The sequence below is a fragment of the Ovis aries genome, chromosome 1 (assembly GCF_016772045.2).
Source record: "Ovis aries strain OAR_USU_Benz2616 breed Rambouillet chromosome 1, ARS-UI_Ramb_v3.0, whole genome shotgun sequence".
Taxonomy (NCBI): Eukaryota; Metazoa; Chordata; class Mammalia; order Artiodactyla; family Bovidae; genus Ovis; species Ovis aries.
In genome coordinates, this window is record NC_056054.1 from 8560932 (window position 1) to 8581789 (window position 20858).

Here is a 20858-nt window from a genome sequence, read left to right on the forward strand (position 1 = left end):
GCCGCTCTGATTGTTGCGAAGGCCCGGCTGGGGTGGCTCCAAGCGCCACATTTGTGTGATGTCTAGCTGTGCTCAGCCACTTGACAGGGAGCTTAACAGAAGGGGCAGCCGTGCAAGGTTTATGCAGCTGAGGATCAGGGAGCAGGAAGATCGAGGGTACTGATGAAAGTGTAACTAAAGGGATGAATAATAAAGGGTGGAGATGATGACATGGCAGGGAGGACGGTGGTGGGCGGAGCAACGGGGGTCCCGGCTGAACCTAAGACACGCCTCCGGCTAGCGCTCCACAACCTGTGACTGCGTTCGTTCTGACATCAGCATGTGGCGACTGAGGGCAGGAGGTTTACCGAATGGTGGTTATCGAGAGGAAGACAGGATGGCAGAGAATCCAGGCCAGTCCCACGAGGAAGGACGACCACAGGCAAAACTTTCTCTAACCTGTGCCCCAAGCACCTTCGAGAATTGTATCTGTCACATAGAAGGTGACTGAGACTTCCAAGGATTTCGGTGAGTCAGTGGATGCGAACTGCTCAGGACACTGCTGGCTGTTGGCAGACGACTAAGTTACCCACTATTATGATTAGGATTATTTGTGAGCTCGTGTGAACTATTCCCAGGAGTTGCCACACATATTTAATGAAGGGACACTTTAAAAGGTTGCTGAGGTCCCACATTAAACAAGTGGGGGACGTGAGCCAGGAACTTTTTAAATTTTAACTGGTACTGTGACCCCATTTGTACACACAGGCTGATGAGTCTGGTGGAACTTGGGTTGCAGTAGCAATAACAAAATCCATCATCTCTAGAGTATCTACCGAGTACTTAGCCCATCCTGGGCACTATCTTCCTACATTTCATTTATATGTATAAAATATCTTTTAATTTAACCTTCTGCAACATATCTATTATGATTACCACTTTATAGCTGGAGAAATGGGTTCCGAGAGATAATATCTAACCAAGTTCACAAATCAAGCAAAAGATGGAGCTAGGATCTGGATAATGGGGCCTGGGATCATTAGAGAAAAAGAAAAGGTCAAAAAGAGAATAATGGAGTAGAAGAAAGTGAAGTACCCGAGAACCTGGAATGTGTCTCCTGCTGCTGCTACGACTGGAATATTACAGAATGTTTGCAAGGTGCCAGGCCCCAGACCTGGGCTTTCATGCATGGATTCGTCAAGGACGGTTCTGTGCGGTAGGAATCATCATTTGTAGATGCAGAAATAGAGTTTTGGAGAGGCTAAATAACTTGCTCCAGGCCATACACACTATTGACCCGGGGATTTTTGCAGAAACAAACACCTGTGGCTGGTGATTTGCTATGTAAATGCCGGGAAGGATTGAGGGCAGGAGGAGAATGGGGTGACAAAGGGTGAGATGGCTGGATGGCATCATCAACTCAGCGGACTTGAGTTTGAGCAAACTCTGGGAGACAGTGAAGGGCAGGGAAGACTGGCGGGCTGCAGTTCATGGGGTCGCAAAGGGTCAGAAATGACTGAGCAACAGAAGGACAACAACAACAAGAGGTGAACATGGAAACAGTCCAGTCAGTGACACTTGGGTAACAAAAGACAGTCATGCGTCTCCGGTCAATGAGTCCTTAAGGAGTAAACACGAGCCCTGTACCTGGTTGATCTGACGTCAATGCTCTTGCCCGAGCAGGGACCGAGGCCTGTGTCTGTGAGCAGATTTTTATGCGAACACAGCCATTGCCCATTCCTTTCTGTTCCATCTTTGGCTGCTTTTGTGCTATAGTGGCATCAGTAGCACGGAGGAACTGTGATATAGACTGCATGGCTCACAAACTTGAACTATTTACCGTCTGGCCATTCAAGAAAAAAAATCTGCTGACCTTGGCTCGACCCCCATACCCTTCAGCTTGCTTTCATTAATCCAAAAGCGGAATGAGAACAAAAGGATGGGATAGCTGGAGGGATAAGAAAATGTGATCAAAAGGTGTCATTCTGTAGTGACCTACAAGGGAGGAGAGTCTGATAGGGAATGGACCCACATATATGGGTGGCTGAATCACTTTGCTGTGCACCTGATATAAACACAACACTGTAAATCAACTGTACTCCAATATAAAATAAAAATTAGATGACAAAAGTGTCAGAAAATGTCCGGTTTATGACAGGGTGCCAGAGGATGGCCAGAGAGCGGCCCTGGGACAGAGATCCAGGCACTGTGACCCCAGGACTCGGGTGGGCCCTGCGTTTATCCAGGAGGGTGGGAGGCTTTGGGGTAGAGAGGGAGACTGAGCCTCATGTCAGAACCCTCAGCAAACGCAGGGGCGTGGCCTTGAAGATGCCAGCTGACCGCTTGGGCTGAAGTTATGAGACTGAAGATCTAGACTCGACCCTCGTAGAAAAGAGAGTAAGTGGGAGTCGTGATGTCAAAAGCAGGTGCAGGAGGAAAGCGAGGCCCCTTTCCTCCTGGGCCTGGGGCAGCTGGGTGTGAGGGCCCCCCCCCAGGGCCACAGAAAGGCAGGGGCTCTGCAGGTGGCAGCAGGCTCCCCGTGACCCCGTCCAACCTTCTCCTCGCCACACTGCGCCGCCCCCATCCCTGGCCAGGTGTGGTTGGCCCTGCCCACGTTGTCTCTGCCTCCACTGGCCTCTTACCGGTGTAGTCGATGACAAAGCCGGTGTTGCTCACTGAAGCATCGCTGCGGAAGGCAAGGAAGAGACTGTTGCTGCTGCTCTCGATGCGGCCGGGAAGCTGGGAGCCGTAGAAGCTTCCTATGAGGGGGCTGAGAGAGTCCCGTCCATCGTAGATATGGAGGAAGTCATAGCCAGGCTCCAAGTTAAAGCTGGGGAACAAACACATCCCGACCCCACCCCGCTGAGGTCACATAAAGGCTGGTACCCAGCCTCGGGCTCAACCAAAGGATGGGCCCCCACACACAGCAAGTCCTCCAGCCCCCTGGTGCCCAATCCCTGAGACCTCCTGGCGGGGATGGAAGGATGAACCCTGCCCCCCCCCCCCCCCCCCCGCCCCGACCTCCCAATGAGAGAGAAGATGGACAAGGCAGGCTTGGACAGAGCCGCCAGATTCTAGCATCAGGGTCCAGAAAGCTGGAGCCAAAAGCCTAACACCCTCTTTTTTTTAAAAAGGTGTTTTAAAAAATGAACTATATTTGACATGGCATATAAATTTGAGGGGTACAACATGCTGATTGACTACATTTATATATTGTTATATGATTTCCTTTGTAGCGATAATTAGCACCTCTGTCATATCATAAAATTATCGCTTCTCTTTAGTGGTTGGAATAATTAAGATCTAGCCTATTAGCAAGTTTGATGATTATAACACAACGTTGCTGTCTATATTCACTACACTGTGCACAGAAGGGAAAATCAGTTATCAGCTCTACACATCGAGGGGTCAGAACCCACAGAGCAGGCCCAGAAGCCAGGCCTCTTATATCCCTCTATTATTCTTTACACTGTCCTAAGCTGCACCTACTTTTCTGAGGGTGAGAGGCACCCAGGGAGCCATTCACTGGCAGGAAGGGGCTCGCTCTCATGAAGGACCCTCGCTTCATTCATTCCCCCCATCCCCCAGCCAGTTTTCAGCTCACCCCATTCCTGGCTCCCCAAGATGTGTCTCTTTCTAAGCAATCCTGACCCTGGTCTAGGAAAAAACAACAACCCATTTTACAAACCGTCTTAGCTTAGCAAATTGAAACTTAGAGTTCTTGAGTGTCATTTATCCTACTGAAATGGCTTGAGTGAAAATGAGGGGAAATACCAAGGACCGGCAAGAATGTGGAGCCGCTGGAACGCTCACCTCCTGCCGACGGGGGTGTGAGTTGGTTCAACCGCTTGGGGAGACCATCTTGTAGTATCTGCTAGACCAGAACCTGTGCCCGCCCTACAGTGCAGCACCTCCACTCTTAGGCATACACCCAGCAAAGGCGACTGGTGCCAACCAAGATGCCAAGATGGAAACCACAGAAATAAATGGGTTTGTGGAGAACAGCGGCCTGATGCCAACATGTTCACAGCCCAGGGTTGGGATATTTAGATCCTCCACTTGGCTGGACTGAGAACCAAATGGTGCTTCTACCCTTTAAGACATGGCAGAGACAGGAGGCCATTTACTATCTAGGACATAGGTGGGGATAGAGCGGGCAGAGAGACCGGGGGTCTGGGAGGGCTAGACGTGGAGTCACACACGCACTGGTCTCCCTCCTGCACAGCGCCCTCTCACACGGCTGTCAGTTGTAGGGTCACCCCCATGGCTGGGTGGGATGGCCTTCTCGCCCCCATAGTTCAGTTGCTCCACCTGCTCTTTCAAAGGTCACTGAGGAAGGGTTTGGGAGTGAGTCAGTTTGGATTCATTTCCAAAAGCCCTCCATCTGCCCCCATGTCTCTGCAACCATGGGGTTTTATCTGAGCACCCCCAGTATGCCGGCCCCTGTGCAAGATGCCCAGGATGCAGGCATGTCAGACACCATCCCTTCTTCAAGATGGTTCTGGATTTGAAGGCAGTGACGGACGTGAAGACAACAAAGTCCAAAGTCTGTGCAGGCTAGTGGGAACACAGCGCCAAGCTCATCAGGGAGGATGGGAGGGAAGTTTGTATTGGGGCATTAGAAGATCCTCAGTGACTGGACAAGGAGGAGAAAGGAAGTCACAATGAGGGGATGAGCAGAAGCAAAGTCACGAAGTATGAAATAGTCTTGGCAACTGTGAGCAGCTCAGTCTGGCTGGAGCTCAGGGTTAGGACCGGGTTGAGGAACTGAGGGGAAAGGCAGGCTTGAACCAGATGGTTTGGAATGAAACTCAAAAGACAGGACCAAAAATAAAAACCCCAAACAAACAACCCCTCCCCACCCCCAAATTAAAACCCAAAACAATGTCTCCCTCTTACAGAGAAGAGGAAGACTTTGAAGTATTAAAAAACAAGGGATATATTTGTTTCTTTCTTTGTTTTTAAACCGAGGTATACTTTATACATGCTGAAATGATCAGCTCTTAAGGATACCACTCCTTCAGTTTTGACACGTGTCTATCAAGACCCAAGGTTTTCACCATCCCTCAAAGTTCCCGGGCAGCGGGGGCGGGGGGAGGTGCCTTCTCAATCAATCTTCCCCACCCCCAGAAGATACACTGAACTGACTTTTTATCACTGTAGATTGGTGTTGCTGATTCTAAGACTTCATTTAAGTGGAATCATACATGATGTGCTCGTGCGCGTCTGTCTTCTGTCGCTCAGTGCGCTATTTCTGAGACTCGTCCACGTCGCTGCACGTGTTGGTAGCTCATTCCCTTTTACTGCTGAGTAGTATATCATTGTGTGTTAAAATGGTAAACGAGGTGCATGTTTCAGCGTTTTCCAGTGACAGCATCACTCCGACACCGAGCTAAAGATGAGATTGGCACAGAAGGCAAGATGGGGCAGAGGAACCAGTTAGGAGCCTGTGGCAGTAATCTAGACAGGAAGCAGTAAGGGCATCAACCAAGACAGTAGCTGGGAGGATAGAGAAGAGGGGAAAGCTAAGGTTAACACAGCTGAGGCTCTATGCCTTGGCCACTAACAGAAGAAGCAGTGAAGATGGACAGTGTGGTCGCCCCCAATTTTCAGAATAGAGATCAGCTAGGGGGAGAAGCGAGGGGCTTAGTTCTGTATGTGTTGTGATCACGAAGCCTGCAGGTATCAGACAGAGACCGTTCAATAGTTGGCTATGGAGCCCGCAGCCCACAAGAGAGTCTGCGTGGACGGCAGACTGGAGTCTCCAGTTTACAAGAGGTGAGTGAAGTGTTGGAGTGGACGAGCTTGTCCAGGGAGGAGGTGTGGCAGGCAGACAGAGGGGCCTGTGACAGAGCCTGGCCCAGGGCGAGGGGCATGAGAAATAATCCAGAAACTCGCAGAAGAAGCTGGAGAGCCAGAGGGGGTAAGTCCACAAAGCCAAGGGCAAAAGCAGGAGAAGGATGCAGGGAGTGATAAAGAGATGTGGTTGGACGAGGGTGGAAAGTGCAGCTTGGTCTGGCAGCCAAGAGTGCAGAGGAGTTGCCAGTGGGAGCAGGGAGTCAGAAACCGGATGTCAGCGATTTGAGAGTAAACAAGAGGCGAGGAGAGGAGAGGAAAGCAGAGACAATTCTTGTGAAGAGTTTGCTTCTAAAAGAAACCAAGGAGATAGTGTTGGAGCTTGGCGGGGGAGTGGCTAAGAGATTCCTGGGCTGTTCCTAAACTGGGGAGGGTGGTAGAAGAAGCTGGTGAGAGCAGAGGGGGAGAATTCAGAAGAGCAGGGGCAAAACGACCCATTTCTGCATCTTGGCATCTTCAGAGGTTAAAAAAAAAAAAGAGAGAGAAATCAAGAATAATAGCTACTGTATAAATTATCGTAAGGATTAAATAGGGCTTCCCAGCTGGCTCAGTGGTAAAGAATCTGCCTGTAATGCAGGAGACGTGGATTCGATCCCTGGGTTGGGAAGATCCCCCGGAGGAGGAAGTGGTAACCCCCTCCAGCATTCTTGCCTGGGAAATCCCATGGACAGAGGAGCCTGGCCGACTGCAGTCCTAAGGGTTGCAAAGAGTCAGACACGACTGAGTGGCTGAGCACAAGGATCGTACACGAGAATAGTAGGTATGAAGCCACAGCGCACAGTGCCGGGCACACAGGAGACGTTCAGGGAATGCTGGTGTCTCTCCTCTTCTGGACCCCTTCACCTCCCCTGGAATGGAGTCCTGTTCACAGAGGCCCGATGTACGCTCATCTGGACCCAGGTCTGCACCCCGACCTACACTGAGCCCTCCGTCTCCCACCCGGGGGAAAGGTACATACATGTTAAATACCAGGGCGATGACATAGTCTGGAGAGACGGTCACCTTCCAGTCACACTCCTTGCCCGGCGGGTAGGGTTCTGGGTAATTTGGTGATAGGATGACTCCTGATGGTCCTGTCAGGTCTCCCCCGCAGGGAGCTGAGGAGAGAGGAAGACAAGGGTGAGGCTGTCCCTGGCACCTGGTCACCTTTCCACCAGCACTGGAAGAGAGGGACTGTGTCTGATCGGCCTGTTAGAACTTGGTTCCGGGGGCTCAGGGGAGGGTGGCGTGCCATGGGGGTGAGGTCTCACGTTAAAGTGATGGAGCCGTTTGGAACTGGAGAAAGGAGGGGCTCGCACAACATTGTCAGAGCACTAAACGCCACCGAGATGTCCTTTTTTAATGGTTAATTCTATGTTATAGGGATTTCACCTCGCTAAGCTATTAAACAACAACATCAAAATACCTGGCTCTGCCACTTCCTGGCTGTGTGACCTCAGGGAGTTTATCTAACCTCTCTAGACCTCAGTGTTCCTCCTCTTTCGCAGAGGTAACACCTCTTTCATGGAGCGGTTGTAAAGATTTGGGAGATGTCTGTGCAAGCAGGTGGCATACTGGACCTCATCCATGTATGAAGCCATTACTAGGCTTTCGGACATATGAAATACTCGGTCTCCTTTCAAGGCGGCAGATCCCACTTCCGGTTGAGCTTTATGGGTTATTCACCACTAATCCCAGTGCACTTGGTGTCAGGAGGAGCAGAAAACAACCATGTGTGTCTGCCAAGGGTGCCTGGGCACCTATGCTGCCAGCGCTCTTGGCACCTGCGTGGGGCTGCAGATACCTTCTAATTTTCTCAGCGGCCTTTGTCCAAGAGAGCATGTGCTCCTCCGTTGTATGGAAATATTACAAATCCCCAATTAGTCCACTGTGGTCCCCCTCCCCTGAGATGACAGGCCTTTCCAGCAGGTGGGGGAGGTGGGTGGGAAGGTGGCCGGGAATATAGCAAGCTGCTCATCCGGAGCCCTTGCGGGGGGCAAGTCCCAGATCCTGAATCTGGTTCTCCCCCAAAGGGCTGGGTTATTGGACCATAGCACGAGGCTCTGATAAAGTGAAGGTTGGGAGGTTGTATGGGGATGTTAACAGGAAAAGACGGCTGAGACTGCAGACATGGCTTGGTCTGAAAACCTCAGGGTACCACAAGGTTGGCGGTAGAGTAGGCAAGCAGTGAGCCTGCAGAAGGGCCAGGGCAGGATGTGGAGGTGGGAACTGAGGGTACATCCAGGACTGGACTTCAGAGCAGCCATTTGCTTGTCCCAGAACTAAGCTTTGCTGCCTCAGTGTAGCTTTTAAGAGGGGTGAGCCTAAAGGGCTGGATCAATCCCCAACGGGGTCTCTTTAAAAAATGGTAGGTCTTCAGATGAGGCCATTAAAGCCCTAATGTGGCTGAACAGAAAACCTGAGGGGTCATGAGTAGTGTGGGCTTTTTCTTGTGGGAAGTATTTCTCAAGTCCCAACTTGAGTACCAGACACACTCCAGCGGACACCTGTGGAAACACATTGGTACTGCCAGGAAGAGCAGAAAACTCTGCTCGGGGCAGTGGTCCCAGCTCCTGGGGCATCTTCCCAGTGCTCCCTCCGCTCGGGCAAGGGCTACCAGGCTCCACCGTCCTTCACAGCCCAGAGGTTCCTTCCCGTAAGTTTGCACAGATGAGGTGAATCTGCGTATTTCAAAACTGCTCCCCCTATTTTTCCACCAACCCCCCAAATGCTCTCAGTCTATTTGGGTTTGAGGCCCTGCTCTGCCCCAGCTCCCTGCGTGATGGCACCCCAGTATCAGGCAGTCAGGCATCTGCTTCCCACCCAGGACCCCGGCGTGGGCCTTGTCGCTCTTGGCCAGTTGTTCTCAAGGCTGTGGCTGGACTCCTGGGATGCCGCACCTGCAGGGTGGTCGGGTCCTGCCACTTGGGTGGGGCTGGTTGAGGGGCACAAAGTCCCCCTTCCCCTTCTGCTGCTGCTGCTGCTGCTGCTAAGTCGCTTCAGTAGTGTCCGACTCTGTGCAACCCCAGAGACGGCAGCCCACCAGGCTCCCCCGTCCCTGGGATTCTCTAGGCAAGAAAGCTGGAGTGGGTTGCCATTTCCTTCTCCAATGCATGAAAGTGAAAAGGGAAAGTGAAGTTGCTCAGTCGTGTCCGACTCCTAGCGACCCCATGGACTGCAGCCTACCAGGCTCCTCCATCCATGGGATTTGCCAGGCAAGAGTACTGGAGTGGGTTGCCATTGCCTTCTCCGCCTTCCCCTTCTAGGCCCAGGTATTGGCCAGGAGGACAGCTGAGCTGCTGGAGACTAAATGAAGCCTTGGCGACAAGCCAGGGGCACCCCATCCTGTCGAGTCGGTACTCAGGGCTGGGCTTGGGATGCCAAGCTGGACCCAGGAGCCAGGTCTCCCTTCCAACCCTGGGCACGGCCTCACTCTGGCCCTGTCCACTTCCCACTATGGGTTAGAGACAGAAGACAGGCTCTGCCCTCAGATCCAGGCTTGATCTTGTGAACCACCATGGCAAGGTGTGAGTCGGGGAGACAGGCACTGGTCACTCCAGGTGGCTGAAAAGTGGGCCAGCTGCATCGAGGGGTGAGAGCTGTGGAAAAGACCATTGACCTTGACATTATACAGTCCTGGGTTCAAATTTTGACCTGGCCTCCTCCGAGTTGTGACTTTGGGCAAAGCTATCCCACCTCCCTGAGCTTGTGTTTTCTTATCTATACAATAAAATTTAAAGAATAATGTCTATAAAGGCCTCTGACATACACAGTGTTTACTATGAACCAGGCATGGCTCTAAGCGCTTTATAGCATTAATTTATTCAATTCTCCAAACAACCCCAGGAGCTGGGTACTATTATATTCCCTGCTTTACAGGGCAGGAAACTGAGGCATAGGGAGATGGTATGATATGTCTAAGGCCACACAGCCTGTCCTCGTGAAGCTGACTTGAACCAGGCAGCTGGAATCCAGAACCCAAGCTCTAAACTCACTGCACAGTGATTTCGCTCAAGAAAATGTAGCCACATCCATGGAGAAGGCGATGGCACCCCACTCCAGTACTCTTGCCTGGAAAATCCCATGGATGGAGGAGCCTGGTGGGCTGCGGTCCATGGGGTCGCGAAGAGTCGGACATGACTGAGCGACTTCGCTTTCCCTTTTCACTTTCATGCATTGGAGAAGGAAATGGCAACCCACTCCAGTGTTCTCGCCTGGGGAATCCTAGGGATGGGGGAGCCTGGTGGGCTGCTGTCTATGAGGTCGCACAGAGTCGGACACGACTTAAGTGACTTAGCAGCAGCAGCAGCAGCAGCAGCAGCCACATCCAGCCCAGCGCCTATGGTGGGGAGGATGCTCACAAACGCTTGTTACCTTCCTTTGCTTCCTCCCTATAATGAAAGGGCATGAAGGCCAGCCAGACCCGTCCCGGCAGACGGCCAAGGGAGCTGGAAATGAGGAGGGGCTTGTCATTTCCAGAAGAGGCAGACGCTCATTTAGTTGCAAGGAACATTTCCCCACGCCAAGCAGAGGAGAATGGGTAATGAAAGCCAAATTAACCTCTCTGCCCTGCCGGCTACACATGCACTGCTCTCGCCGGTTCAGCTCGGGGCCTCCCCCTGCTCCAGCCGGGGCAGCCTTGTGTCAGGACCCGCTTTTCCGAAAGACAAACTGAAGGAATCCCAGCCTGAGACAAGGCTGAATTTGGACGGCGCCTCAGAGGTCGTCTGACCCCCTCATCCCCCTCGCCTCATTAGAATTCCCTCCACCGGATGGAAGTCTGGTTCGGGAAAGGGAAGGGAGTCCAAAAAAACGTGAAAGAAGGGAAGGAAGGAGAGCGGAAGGAAGAAGGAGGAAGAGAGGGCGGAAGGAGAGAAGTGACTATTTCTTGAGGTCAGGGTTAGTGCTGCCCCACCCACAACGCCATGAGGGAAGTGTGTTTACCTTCACTTTACAGATGAGGAGACCGAGGGTCAGAGAGTTGAAGCAATTTCCCCGCAGCCACTGAACTAGTAAACAGCAAAGCCCCGAACCCCCCCGACCTGTCTTCTTCAATATCCTCTGCTCTCTCGCGGTGGATCGCAGCTGTGGTTGACAAGCGAGCGGGCTCTGAAACCCAGGCCTCGCCTTCCTGTCCACAGCACTTGCACTGAGCTCCTGCCACACACACCCATGTGAGTCCTCGCTGCCACTGAGGGTCAGCACCCAGTGCTCGCCATCAACGCCAGGCCGCAGGGCACGGCCGGCAAAGGCCAGTCCTCAGCTGCCTGGACAGCACCTCCCACTGAGGCTGCATGCAAAGAGGGGGCTGGGCATCACTGGGGTGGGCACTGCTGGGGAGCATCTCAGGAAGTCCCTGGAAACCACTCTGGGGTGGGCGTCAGCAGCGTGAAAGGCGTCGCGTTCAGGCTGATGTGGGGGTGACTCTTGGCACTGCTGTATCCTGGCTCTGATTTGAGATAAGATATTCAAAGTTCCCAAGTTTCAGTTTCCTCTACTGTAAGATGAGGGGATGGTGCTCACTGCAGAGAGCTGCAGGGAATGCTAAGTGAGGTTGGTGAGGAAACGTCCAGTATGGGGCTGCATGCAGGAAGGAGCCCAGGACTCCTGGTCTCACCTACCATCCATTGGCGACACAGTACAGAGCTACACTCTGTGTTTTGCCTGAGGAAAAGAGCCATGTGGCCCTGGAATGTCTGTTTCTATAGATTTCTCTTTCTTTCCTGTCCTCCTCTCCTTTCAAGTTCCTTCCTCCTCCCAGCCTTCAGGAGCCAGAGAGCAGGACTGATTACTCAGGCCCCAACCTGCACGAGCTACGTGACCTTGGACACACTGCGGACCCTCCACTTCGTCATCTGTCGAGTAAGGAAATCTAAGGGTTAAGGACAGAGCTGGAGAACCAAAAGCCAGGTAAGCAATCATTTCCTTGTGAAGAAGAGCAAAGGTCTTCCCTTTACATCCAGGCCTGTGAGTGCCCTCCCAGTGCTTCAGGTAATAGAAGGGTCATTTCAGAACCTGGGGACCCTTGTTACCCGAGGTGACCCATGGTCCTCCTCCCAGTCTATATGGATTGGGCCAGGAGAAAAGGGACAAACAGAAAATTTGGGGACCATTTTGAAGTGGAAAGAATTTGTAGTGTGTAGAGTGTGAGTGAGGCTTCCCACGTAGTGCTAGTGGTAAAGAACCCGCCTGTAAATGCAAGAGACATAAAGTTTGATCCCTGGGTGGTGAAGATCTCCTGGAGGAGGGCACGGCAACCCATTCCAACATTCTTGCCTGGAGAATGCCATGGGCAGAGAAGCCTGGCAGCTGCAGTCCATAAGGTCACAAAGAGTTAGATACGACTGAAGTGACTTAGCGCACACAGCACACGCACAGACACAGGGTGTGAGTGTATGACTGTGAGTGTGTGTGTGTGTGTGTGTGTGTGTGTGTGTGTGTGTCTGTACATATGCAGGCAAAGCAGAGTAAATGTGGAGGCTTCTGCAACTTTTAGCTATTCTGACTCTCCTGGACAGACTCCAAATGCAGCTGCCACTTGAGGGGCTGGGAGACCTGGAGGATACAAGTGGTGGGACCAGAAAGCGGGGGTCACACTGCAGTTGCTCCCTACCAATGCAGGTTGGCGGGCTGGGCTGCCAGAAGAATCTGTTCTCGATCTTCACGCAGCTGATCTCCGCGCTTCCCTGCAGCGCGTAGCCGGGGTCACACTGGAACACCGTGGAGTCGCCGGCTTCCCAACTGTCGCCGCTGCGGCTCCCATTCTGGGGGACCCCAGGGTCGTTGCAGGATGTTGCTGTGGACACTGGGAGAAGAAAACAGAGGAGAAAGTTGCCTAGGTGTCTGCCAGACAGCGAGGCTCCCAGCTCACCATGCTCACTGATGCCACATTTCCATCGCCAAGGTCTCTGCCAGAGTTTCCATCGCCTCCCGCCAGTATCAGCAGCTGCAGCAGCAATGCCACCACCTCTGTTCTCACGCCCGTTCCTGCCACCTCCACCACTGCTCCTGCCCGTCACCTGTTCTACCCGTAACTTCACCATCACTATCATCCGTCTGTCATGAGACACTATGCTACGAGTTAAGCATGACTGCCCTGCTACGGCAGTAGAACTGAGTTCAGTTTGATTTAACGACACAAGCCTTGTTACAGGGAGCTTTCCAATTCTGCAAAATGTCGCTAACATGGTCCGTATGAGGGAGTGACAAGGTAATTAAGAGCAAACTCTAATAATGCAATCAGAAAGGTCTGCAAGGGAGTTTGGGAGTTGGCCTGCCTGCACGCTGAGTCATGGTTGAGAAGATGCTGGAGTTACTAAGGTCAGACGAAGGTCATATTCTCCCTTGCATGGCAACCAACCCACCACTCATCAGACTGAAACAGAGAGAAATCTGGTGTTTACAGCAAGTGGCATGGTAGAGTTCAAAATAAACATTACTAGCTGGAATGTTTTAAAAATTCAATAGACCTAGGAATCTGGGAGATATTTGTAGCCTAATATCAGACAGCATAATATAGAGAAGCCCGTTTATTTTAAAAGCAAACATCAAATAAATGATGGAAAGGAGGAGCAAATGAATAAAAGCATGACTGAAGGGATAAATGGACAAAATGCAGGTGAGAAAACACAGCAAAGGAAAGGGTATGAGACGAAGCCCAGAGAGAGGGTTCTGGGGCAGCTGCATCAGCCCCTGCTCCTCCAAGGTCCCCGCCTGTGTCCCAGTGCATAGCCTGTGCTCGGCAGGCCCTGGGAATAGGGGACTCTGGGGCACGCAGGATCAATACAGTCATTGGCTTGGAGGTCATTTTTTCTCAGAAATTCTGGGAAAAATAACTTTTACATGAAAACAAATGAATTTATTATGGAATAAAATGTAAAATTCACAGTAGTTCTTTTTTCAAAGAAGATTTAAAAAATGCGGACCATTTTTTAAAGCCTTTATTGAATTTGTCACAATGCCGCTTCTGTTTTATGCTTTTTGGCCATGAAGCATGTGGGGTTTTAGCTCCTGGATCAGGGATCAAACCCACACCCCCTCTATTGGTAGGCAAAGTCTGAACTAACCACTGGGTCACCAGGGTAGTTCCCACATTAATTGTTAAGCAAACCAGGAGGCCTTAGAGAGAGTTTATGCTTTCTACATCCTCCAGATCTCCTGGGATATGCATCCACTCTCTTCTGTTACTCGGTGCAAAAGCCCAGGGCAACTGTACACACTGATATCATTAATTATAAGGTCTAGGATTGCATGGGAAGGTCCTGGAGTTGGAGTGTCTGACAGTACACAAAAAACTGAGGCCCACAGCCAAATCTGGCTGTGTGCCTGTTCTTACAAACAAAGTTTTACTGAAACACAGGGGTGCTCACTTGTAAACATGTTGTTTATGGCTGGTTTCATGCTCTGATGCCAGAGTTGAGTTGTTATGACAAAGATCACGTGGTCCACAAAGCCTGAAACATGTACCACCTGGACTTATACAGAAAAAGCTTGCCGACTCCTGGTTTACAGTACCTTAAAGTCTCCTCTTTCAAAAGCACATATTAAAACCTGTCCTTTTCTTTGATCCAGCTTTAATCATTAACACCCTCAATGATCTGCTATCGCTGTGTTTCAGCCACAGTTGTAAAATCTCCCTCCAGCACAGCCAGCTCAGTGCTCTCTCTCTCCGACATCCCCGCCCCCAGGGCCTTTGCACCTGCTGCCCCTTCTGCCTGGAACGCTCTTGCCATAGATCTTTCTATGCCAGCTCTGTCTTGTCATTCAGTTTTCAGCTCCAATATCCTCTCCTCAGACAGGCTTCTTTGATCACCTTCTTCTGGGCTTACCCTTTAACCCCTTTCCATCAAATTTGTCATATTACCATGCTGTGTTCCCTTCATAGCACAACCTGTAATCATCTTGCTAGTTCACATGTTTTCCTCTTTATTGTAGCTCATTGTGCATTACGATGGGAACAGAGACCTTGGCTGTTTTGCTTCTAGCTGTATCTCCAGGGCCTAGAGTGGTACCCGGCACACAGTGGTGTTCAGTAAATATTTCTTGGGTGAATAAATAAATGAACAAACCATCACCATCAGACACTTACTGAATTTATTTATAAAGCCAAACAAGAACCAATCTTCTCCCTTCCCAATTAAAAACAGACTTAGCTTTCAGCTCCAGCTTTACAGCATATACATGTAAATGATTCTCTGGAAGAAAAATAGCTCACTGTTCTGACCATACAGGGGAGGCAATGGAGTGCGATGATTAAGGGCCTACGTTTCAGAATCAGACACAGGGAATTTGACCCAGGCTCTTCTACTTATTAACTCTAGATGACCTTGTATGAGAAACCTCTCTGGTCCCCACAGCCCACATCTGCAACAACATGGATTAATGATGATGCCTGTGCTTTATGGGTTTTGTGAAAATTATAAGAGATAATGTCGCAGAGAGTTTAGGGTGGTGCTGGCTCTATAGATGGCCATGATTATGCGTGCCTCTCCTTCAGGGCTCCCTCTCACCTTTTCTTCATTTTCACTTTCTCCCTTTAATGCTCCTGAATGTGAGCTGCTCAGTAAAGCCCCCAGGGAGAGGCTGGATCCATGTGGTGCAGACAGGATGTTAGATGTTACATAGTCGTGTTTACTCAATAAAGCCAAGCCTGCACTAATCATCCCTGGCATTTCTGTACAATCCCCTGTCAAACACACACGATAACGTTAACGTGGGGTTAGCCGTTCCCTCTTCCCTAGAGCAGTGCTGGTATTTGCTAAGTGATGACAGCAACAGGGAAGGTGACCTTTCCCAAACCTCGGGTATACCAGCACGCCAGGCCAGGTTGGCATGGCCTTGCTGGAGCCTAGACCAGGTAGTTCTGCCCACTCCTCTCTTTGTGGACCTAAGTGATACTCAAGGTGACTTGCCTGTGTTAAGAGAAAGCCATCCATTGTTCATGTCTTCATGTACCCAGTGGTCCATTGAGTAGTGAGTGGGCTCCTGCTGCAGGAGTCTGATGAGGGGCACAAGGCGGCCCCCACCCCCTAAGAGCTTCCTGTGGGCTGGCAAGTAGGTGGCCAGGTCCCCAGCAAGGCCGGGTGCCTAGAATTGGCAATGTGCTGAAGAAACAGAAGTGCTGGGGGTCCAGGAGTGACAGCAATCTATTCTGAATGGGGAGCTTAGGAAGAAGCGGCATCTGAGATGAACCATGAAGGAGGAAGAGAGCGTCTATAGCTGAGCAGTGCGTGAGAAAGTAGCTGGAACTGCTGGGTGAAGGCATGGCTCACGGCGCCCAGGGACTCCAGCCCACGTGGCAAGCCTGAAGACACGCTGGAGGTCAGATATCGCAAATCCGTGGGGGAAATCTGCCAGTACAGTGATGGGCCTTTTGTAAAACCATACCCATCAGCTTCAACACAGAGAAAATACATATCTGGCTTAATTATTCCTAATTCTCCTTTCCCCAGTGAATGGACTGAGCTGTCTCTTTAGCATTCCACTTGCCTTGCTACTGGGAGAGCTTTCTATGGCGTATGCTAGCAATCTCCAAAAGTTTGTTTCATGAAATGCTAGTCTTTTGAGATAGCCTTAGAAAAAGTCGTGCACAATTAAATATGTTTGAGAACTGTGGCCTGCCCGACACCTTCAGAGTTCATCTGCATTAGCAGAACAGATGTTCTCAGAGGCTCCAAATTACAGATAATCTCTTTAGGTCTGCCTCAACCTAAGCACCTTCCTGACATAATTTGATCAGGCAGACTTCCTTTTTCTGCAATACCAATGAACTGTCCATGGGCCTCATGGGGACAGATGTCGGGAAATGCTTATCTAAAATGACTCTTGTGGCCCCACAGTGGGACTCTAATCTTAGGTCAGTTTGGTGTTACTGGGTGATCACCAGGGGCCCTCCTCTCCCTGGATAAGTGGGTGCTGGCTTTCCAGTAAGAAGACTCCCAGTGAATCCCACAAGGAGCTATTTCTCATGAGGCTGGCAGCCGGCGTGAATGTTAAGTGGGCAAATTACTGAGTACATAGAAACCTGGTCCTGGAGACCCTCATGTGTGCCAGCCCCCCACCCCACACTGCTAAATGCTGGTCTCCACGGGGAAGGCAGATGCCTAAAAGAGCTGGAAGTAGGCTCTGAAATGCCATTACAGTCTTACTGGTGCTAGAGAAATGCCCAACCACCCTTAGCTGATCTACCTACCAGGTGAGAAAGTGGAGGCAAAGCCACGGCCCAGGTGCCACACAGCCTTGCTCTGGCCATCACCATGGAAACCACCCCCTCACACCCACTGTGGAGTAAGGAGATGGTAATGAGACAGCTGCTGTATACTAAACATAAGCGTAGACAGAGGCGGAGTCACCCGTGCAGGCAGGTGAGTGATGGAAGAGGCGCTTCAGAGGATACGAGATGATGCATCGCAGGAGAGGCAGGACCAGCACAGACACGAGCTCTTATCGGGACTCGGATGTCTGAGCGCTGCCCATTTTTGGTAGCTCTCTGTGATGCTCCTCCATCCTTGGCTACCGCAGTACATAAGTAATTGAATTTAGATTACTCGTATTTGGCTCCCAGTCCCTGCTGAGACCTGCACTAAACTAAGAATCAGAGAGTGGGGTGTGTCAGGTCAGTTCTTCCGTGACTGCGCCCCAACCACTGTCAGCTTGTTCCTGCCCTGCCTCCCTCCACACACTCCAGGTTTCAGCCAAGGACAACCCTCGACATCTGGAGCCCACGATCCTGCCTCTGCTCCTCTCCACATGCCCTTCACACCCAAGATGCCCTTTTCTCTCTTACTCATCTGATAAGGACCCAGGAATCCTGCAAGTCCAACTCCACGGCAACTCTACACCCACGTCATAACTGACCACACTCTCCTTGAAATACTGTCTATTCTTCCGTAACTTTTACTCATCATTTGGGCCAGAGCTTGAGCATCGCCTTTCCTGGAACAGCTTCCTTGATGTTCCAAGGTGACCACCGTAGTTCACACTTCTCTCTCCACATACTCGTCGATTGGCATGTCAGTGTCTATTTGCCTGCCTGTCTTCCCTTTAGAGTAAGCTCGGCACGGATGTTAGTACCAGCAATGCCCATAAACCAGGCACGGAGCAGATGCTCAACAAACATCGTTACCCGAGCAGAGAGATGGTGGAAAGAGGGGACCTGAGGGAGGGGGACGGGGAGCCGAGGCAGGACTGATGGAGGCAGGTGGTGGAAGGTGGGCACAGACCTGAGAACTGAATGGCGAAACCCTGCTTGCTGGTGAAGAAGTCAGTGCTGAACTGCAAAACGACGGAGTTGAAGGTGCTGTGCAGGTCCTTGGGCAGGGCCGGGCCACTGAGCTCCTTCAGCAGGACCCCACTCTCCACCGGCCCATCCCAGATGCGCAGAACATCGTGGACCTCCTCCGTGTCGAACACCAGGAAGTGGAGCCTGCATAGAGAGAAGAGGCAGGTGGTCACGCAGGGCTCAGCCCCTTCTTTTTAGTGGTTTCCGGTCAGGGCAAGTCATACACCGAAGAAAGACTTGCAGGAAGGAACAGGAAGCGGTGTCCGACAGTTATGCTCTCAGCTTCCATCTAGACTGCTCTGCCCACTGGGGGTCACTAGAAACGGGGACAAGAGCGAGGGAGGCTAGATTTTGTGCATCTGGTTTCTTATTATGGAGCCTCCTGTTTCCATCTCCTCAACTCTACACAGCAGTCCCCAGACCTCACTCCTGAGTCTAGTCTGGAAAGGGATGCTGAGAAGGCAAAGTCAGGGAAAAAACAAATACTCAGTCAAAATCCCAGCAGGTTATCTGTGGATATTGACAAACTGACTCTAAAGTTTATATGGGGAGGCAAAAGGCCTGGGAGAGCCAACACAGTATTGAAGAACAGGTCTGGGGAACTGACACTCCCAGACGTCAAGACTTGTTAGCGAGCTACATTAATCAAGACAGTGTGATGTCAGTGACATAACAGACAAATAGATCAAAAGCCCAGAAATAGACCCATATTAATATAGTCAACTGATCCTTAACAAAGGAGCGAAGGCAATACAATGGAGCAGAGAGCGCCTTTTCAACAAATGGTGCTGGAACTATTGGACATCCACGTGTAGAAATAAATCTACACACAGACTTTATACCCTCCACAAAAATGAACTCAAATAGATCCCAGACCTAAATGTAAATGTAAAACTATAAAACTCGGAGAAGATCACATAGGAGAAAACTCAGATGACCTCGATTATAATGATATAATATTAGATACAACACCAAAGACAAGGTCCATGAAGAAAGCAGGTGATAGGGTAGACTTCATTAAAATTAAACATTGCTGTTCTGCAAAAGATAACAAGATGCCAAAATCCGAGGATGTTCAAGTTCTTCATACAGAATGGCCTAGTATTTGCATAGAACATCCTCCTGTGTGCTTTGAAAACTTTTAGATTACTTGCAATACTTAATACAATGTAAATGCCATGTAAATAGTTGCCTGTGCAGGGCAAATTCAAGTTTGCATTTTGGAACTTTCTGGATTTTATTTTTTGTTCTTTTTTTTTTTTTTTTTTTTTTACCATATTTTCCATTTGAGGTTGGTTGAATCTGTGGATCTTGAATATGTAGATATGGAGAGTCAAATGTATAAAACTTAACAGTAAGAAAACAAATAATATGATTAAAAATGGGCTAAACCTTACCAGATACCTCACCGAAAAAGATATATGAATAAAAATGGCAAATAAGCACATGAAAAGATGTTCTACATCACAGGTCACTGAAAAATGCAAATGAAGACAGAAGCAGTAAGACACCACTACACACCTATTAGAATGTCTAGAATCCAGAACACTGACAGACGCTGATGAGGCTGTGGGGCAATGGGGACTCTCATCATTGCTGGTGGCAAGACAAAATGGTACAGCTTCTTGGGAAGATAGTTCAGCAGTTTCTTACAAAACTAAGCATACTCTTGCCGTATGATCTCTGGATTGCATTGTGCCCCTCAGTATTTACCCAAAGGAGTTGAAAATTGATTTCTACACAAAACCATGCACACTGTTGTTGGAGCAGCTTTATTCATAACTGCCAAAACCTGGAAGCAACCAGGACGTCCTTCAGTAGGTGAATGGGTAAATAAACTATGGCGATCCAGACAACAGCATAGTTTTCAGCCCTAAAAAGATATGAGCTATGAATCCATGAAAAGACATAGAGGAACCTTAAATGCATATTACTAAGTGAAAGAAGCCATTCTGAAAGGGCTACATATTGTATGATTCCAAATATAGAATACTCTGAAAAAGGCAAAACTATGGAAATAGCAAAAAGATCAGGGACTGCCGGAGGCTAGGTCAGGGAGAGGGGAAGAACTGGTGAGCACAGAGGATTTTTAGAGCAGTGGAAATACTCTTATGATACTATAATAGTGGATACATGTCATTACACATGTGTTCAAATGTTTAGAATAATGGGTATGAAGAGTGACCCCTAATGTCAGCGATGGACTCTGGGTGATAATAATGTGCCAGTGTAGGCTCATCAGTTGTAACAAATGCGCTGCTCTGATGGGGGATACTGATAACGGGAGAAGCTGTGCATGTGTGTGGCAGAGGGTCAGTGGGGAATCTCTGTATCTTCCTCTCAGTTTTCTGTGAACCTCTGCATGCTCTGTTGCTCGGTCGTGTCTGACTCTCTGCGGCCCCATGGACTGCAGCCTACTAAGCTCTTCTGTCCGTGGGATTCTCTGAGCAAGAATACTGGAGTGAGTGCCACTTCCTTCTCCATGGGATCTTCCCATCCCAGAGGTTGAACTCTCATCCCCTGTGGCTCTTGCATTGGCAGGGAGATTCTTTACCACTCAAGCCGCCTGGAAGCCTAAACCTGCTCTAAAAATCTAAGTCTTACAAAAAAGTGTGTGGTGGGGAGCAAAGGTCATAGGTAACGTTAGCATCTTTGGGAAGCTGGTCCAGATGCAGTGGGGGCAAGGGTGAGCCTACATCTTTGTATCCCAGAGTAAAACTTGGATACCAGCCTGTCTCTCTGTTTCTCTCTCCTAATCATTTTT

The 20858-nt window shown here is 50.1% G+C and overlaps 1 protein-coding gene across 2 annotated transcripts in view; it reads right to left on the bottom strand.

Annotated features, from left to right (window-relative positions):
- CSMD2 (CUB and Sushi multiple domains 2) overlaps window positions 1–20858 on the bottom strand; it is a 683354-nt gene that overhangs the window by 142957 nt on the left and 519539 nt on the right. For both annotated transcript variants that reach the window (XM_027967572.3, XM_060416549.1), the window contains exons 26-29: window positions 18036–18238; window positions 12428–12619; window positions 6794–6932; window positions 2622–2809 (exon numbers count right to left, since the gene is read on the bottom strand). In XM_027967572.3, coding sequence (XP_027823373.2) covers window positions 2622–2809; window positions 6794–6932; window positions 12428–12619; window positions 18036–18238 — 722 coding nt within the window. The remainder of the gene's footprint in view (window positions 1–2621; window positions 2810–6793; window positions 6933–12427; window positions 12620–18035; window positions 18239–20858) is intronic.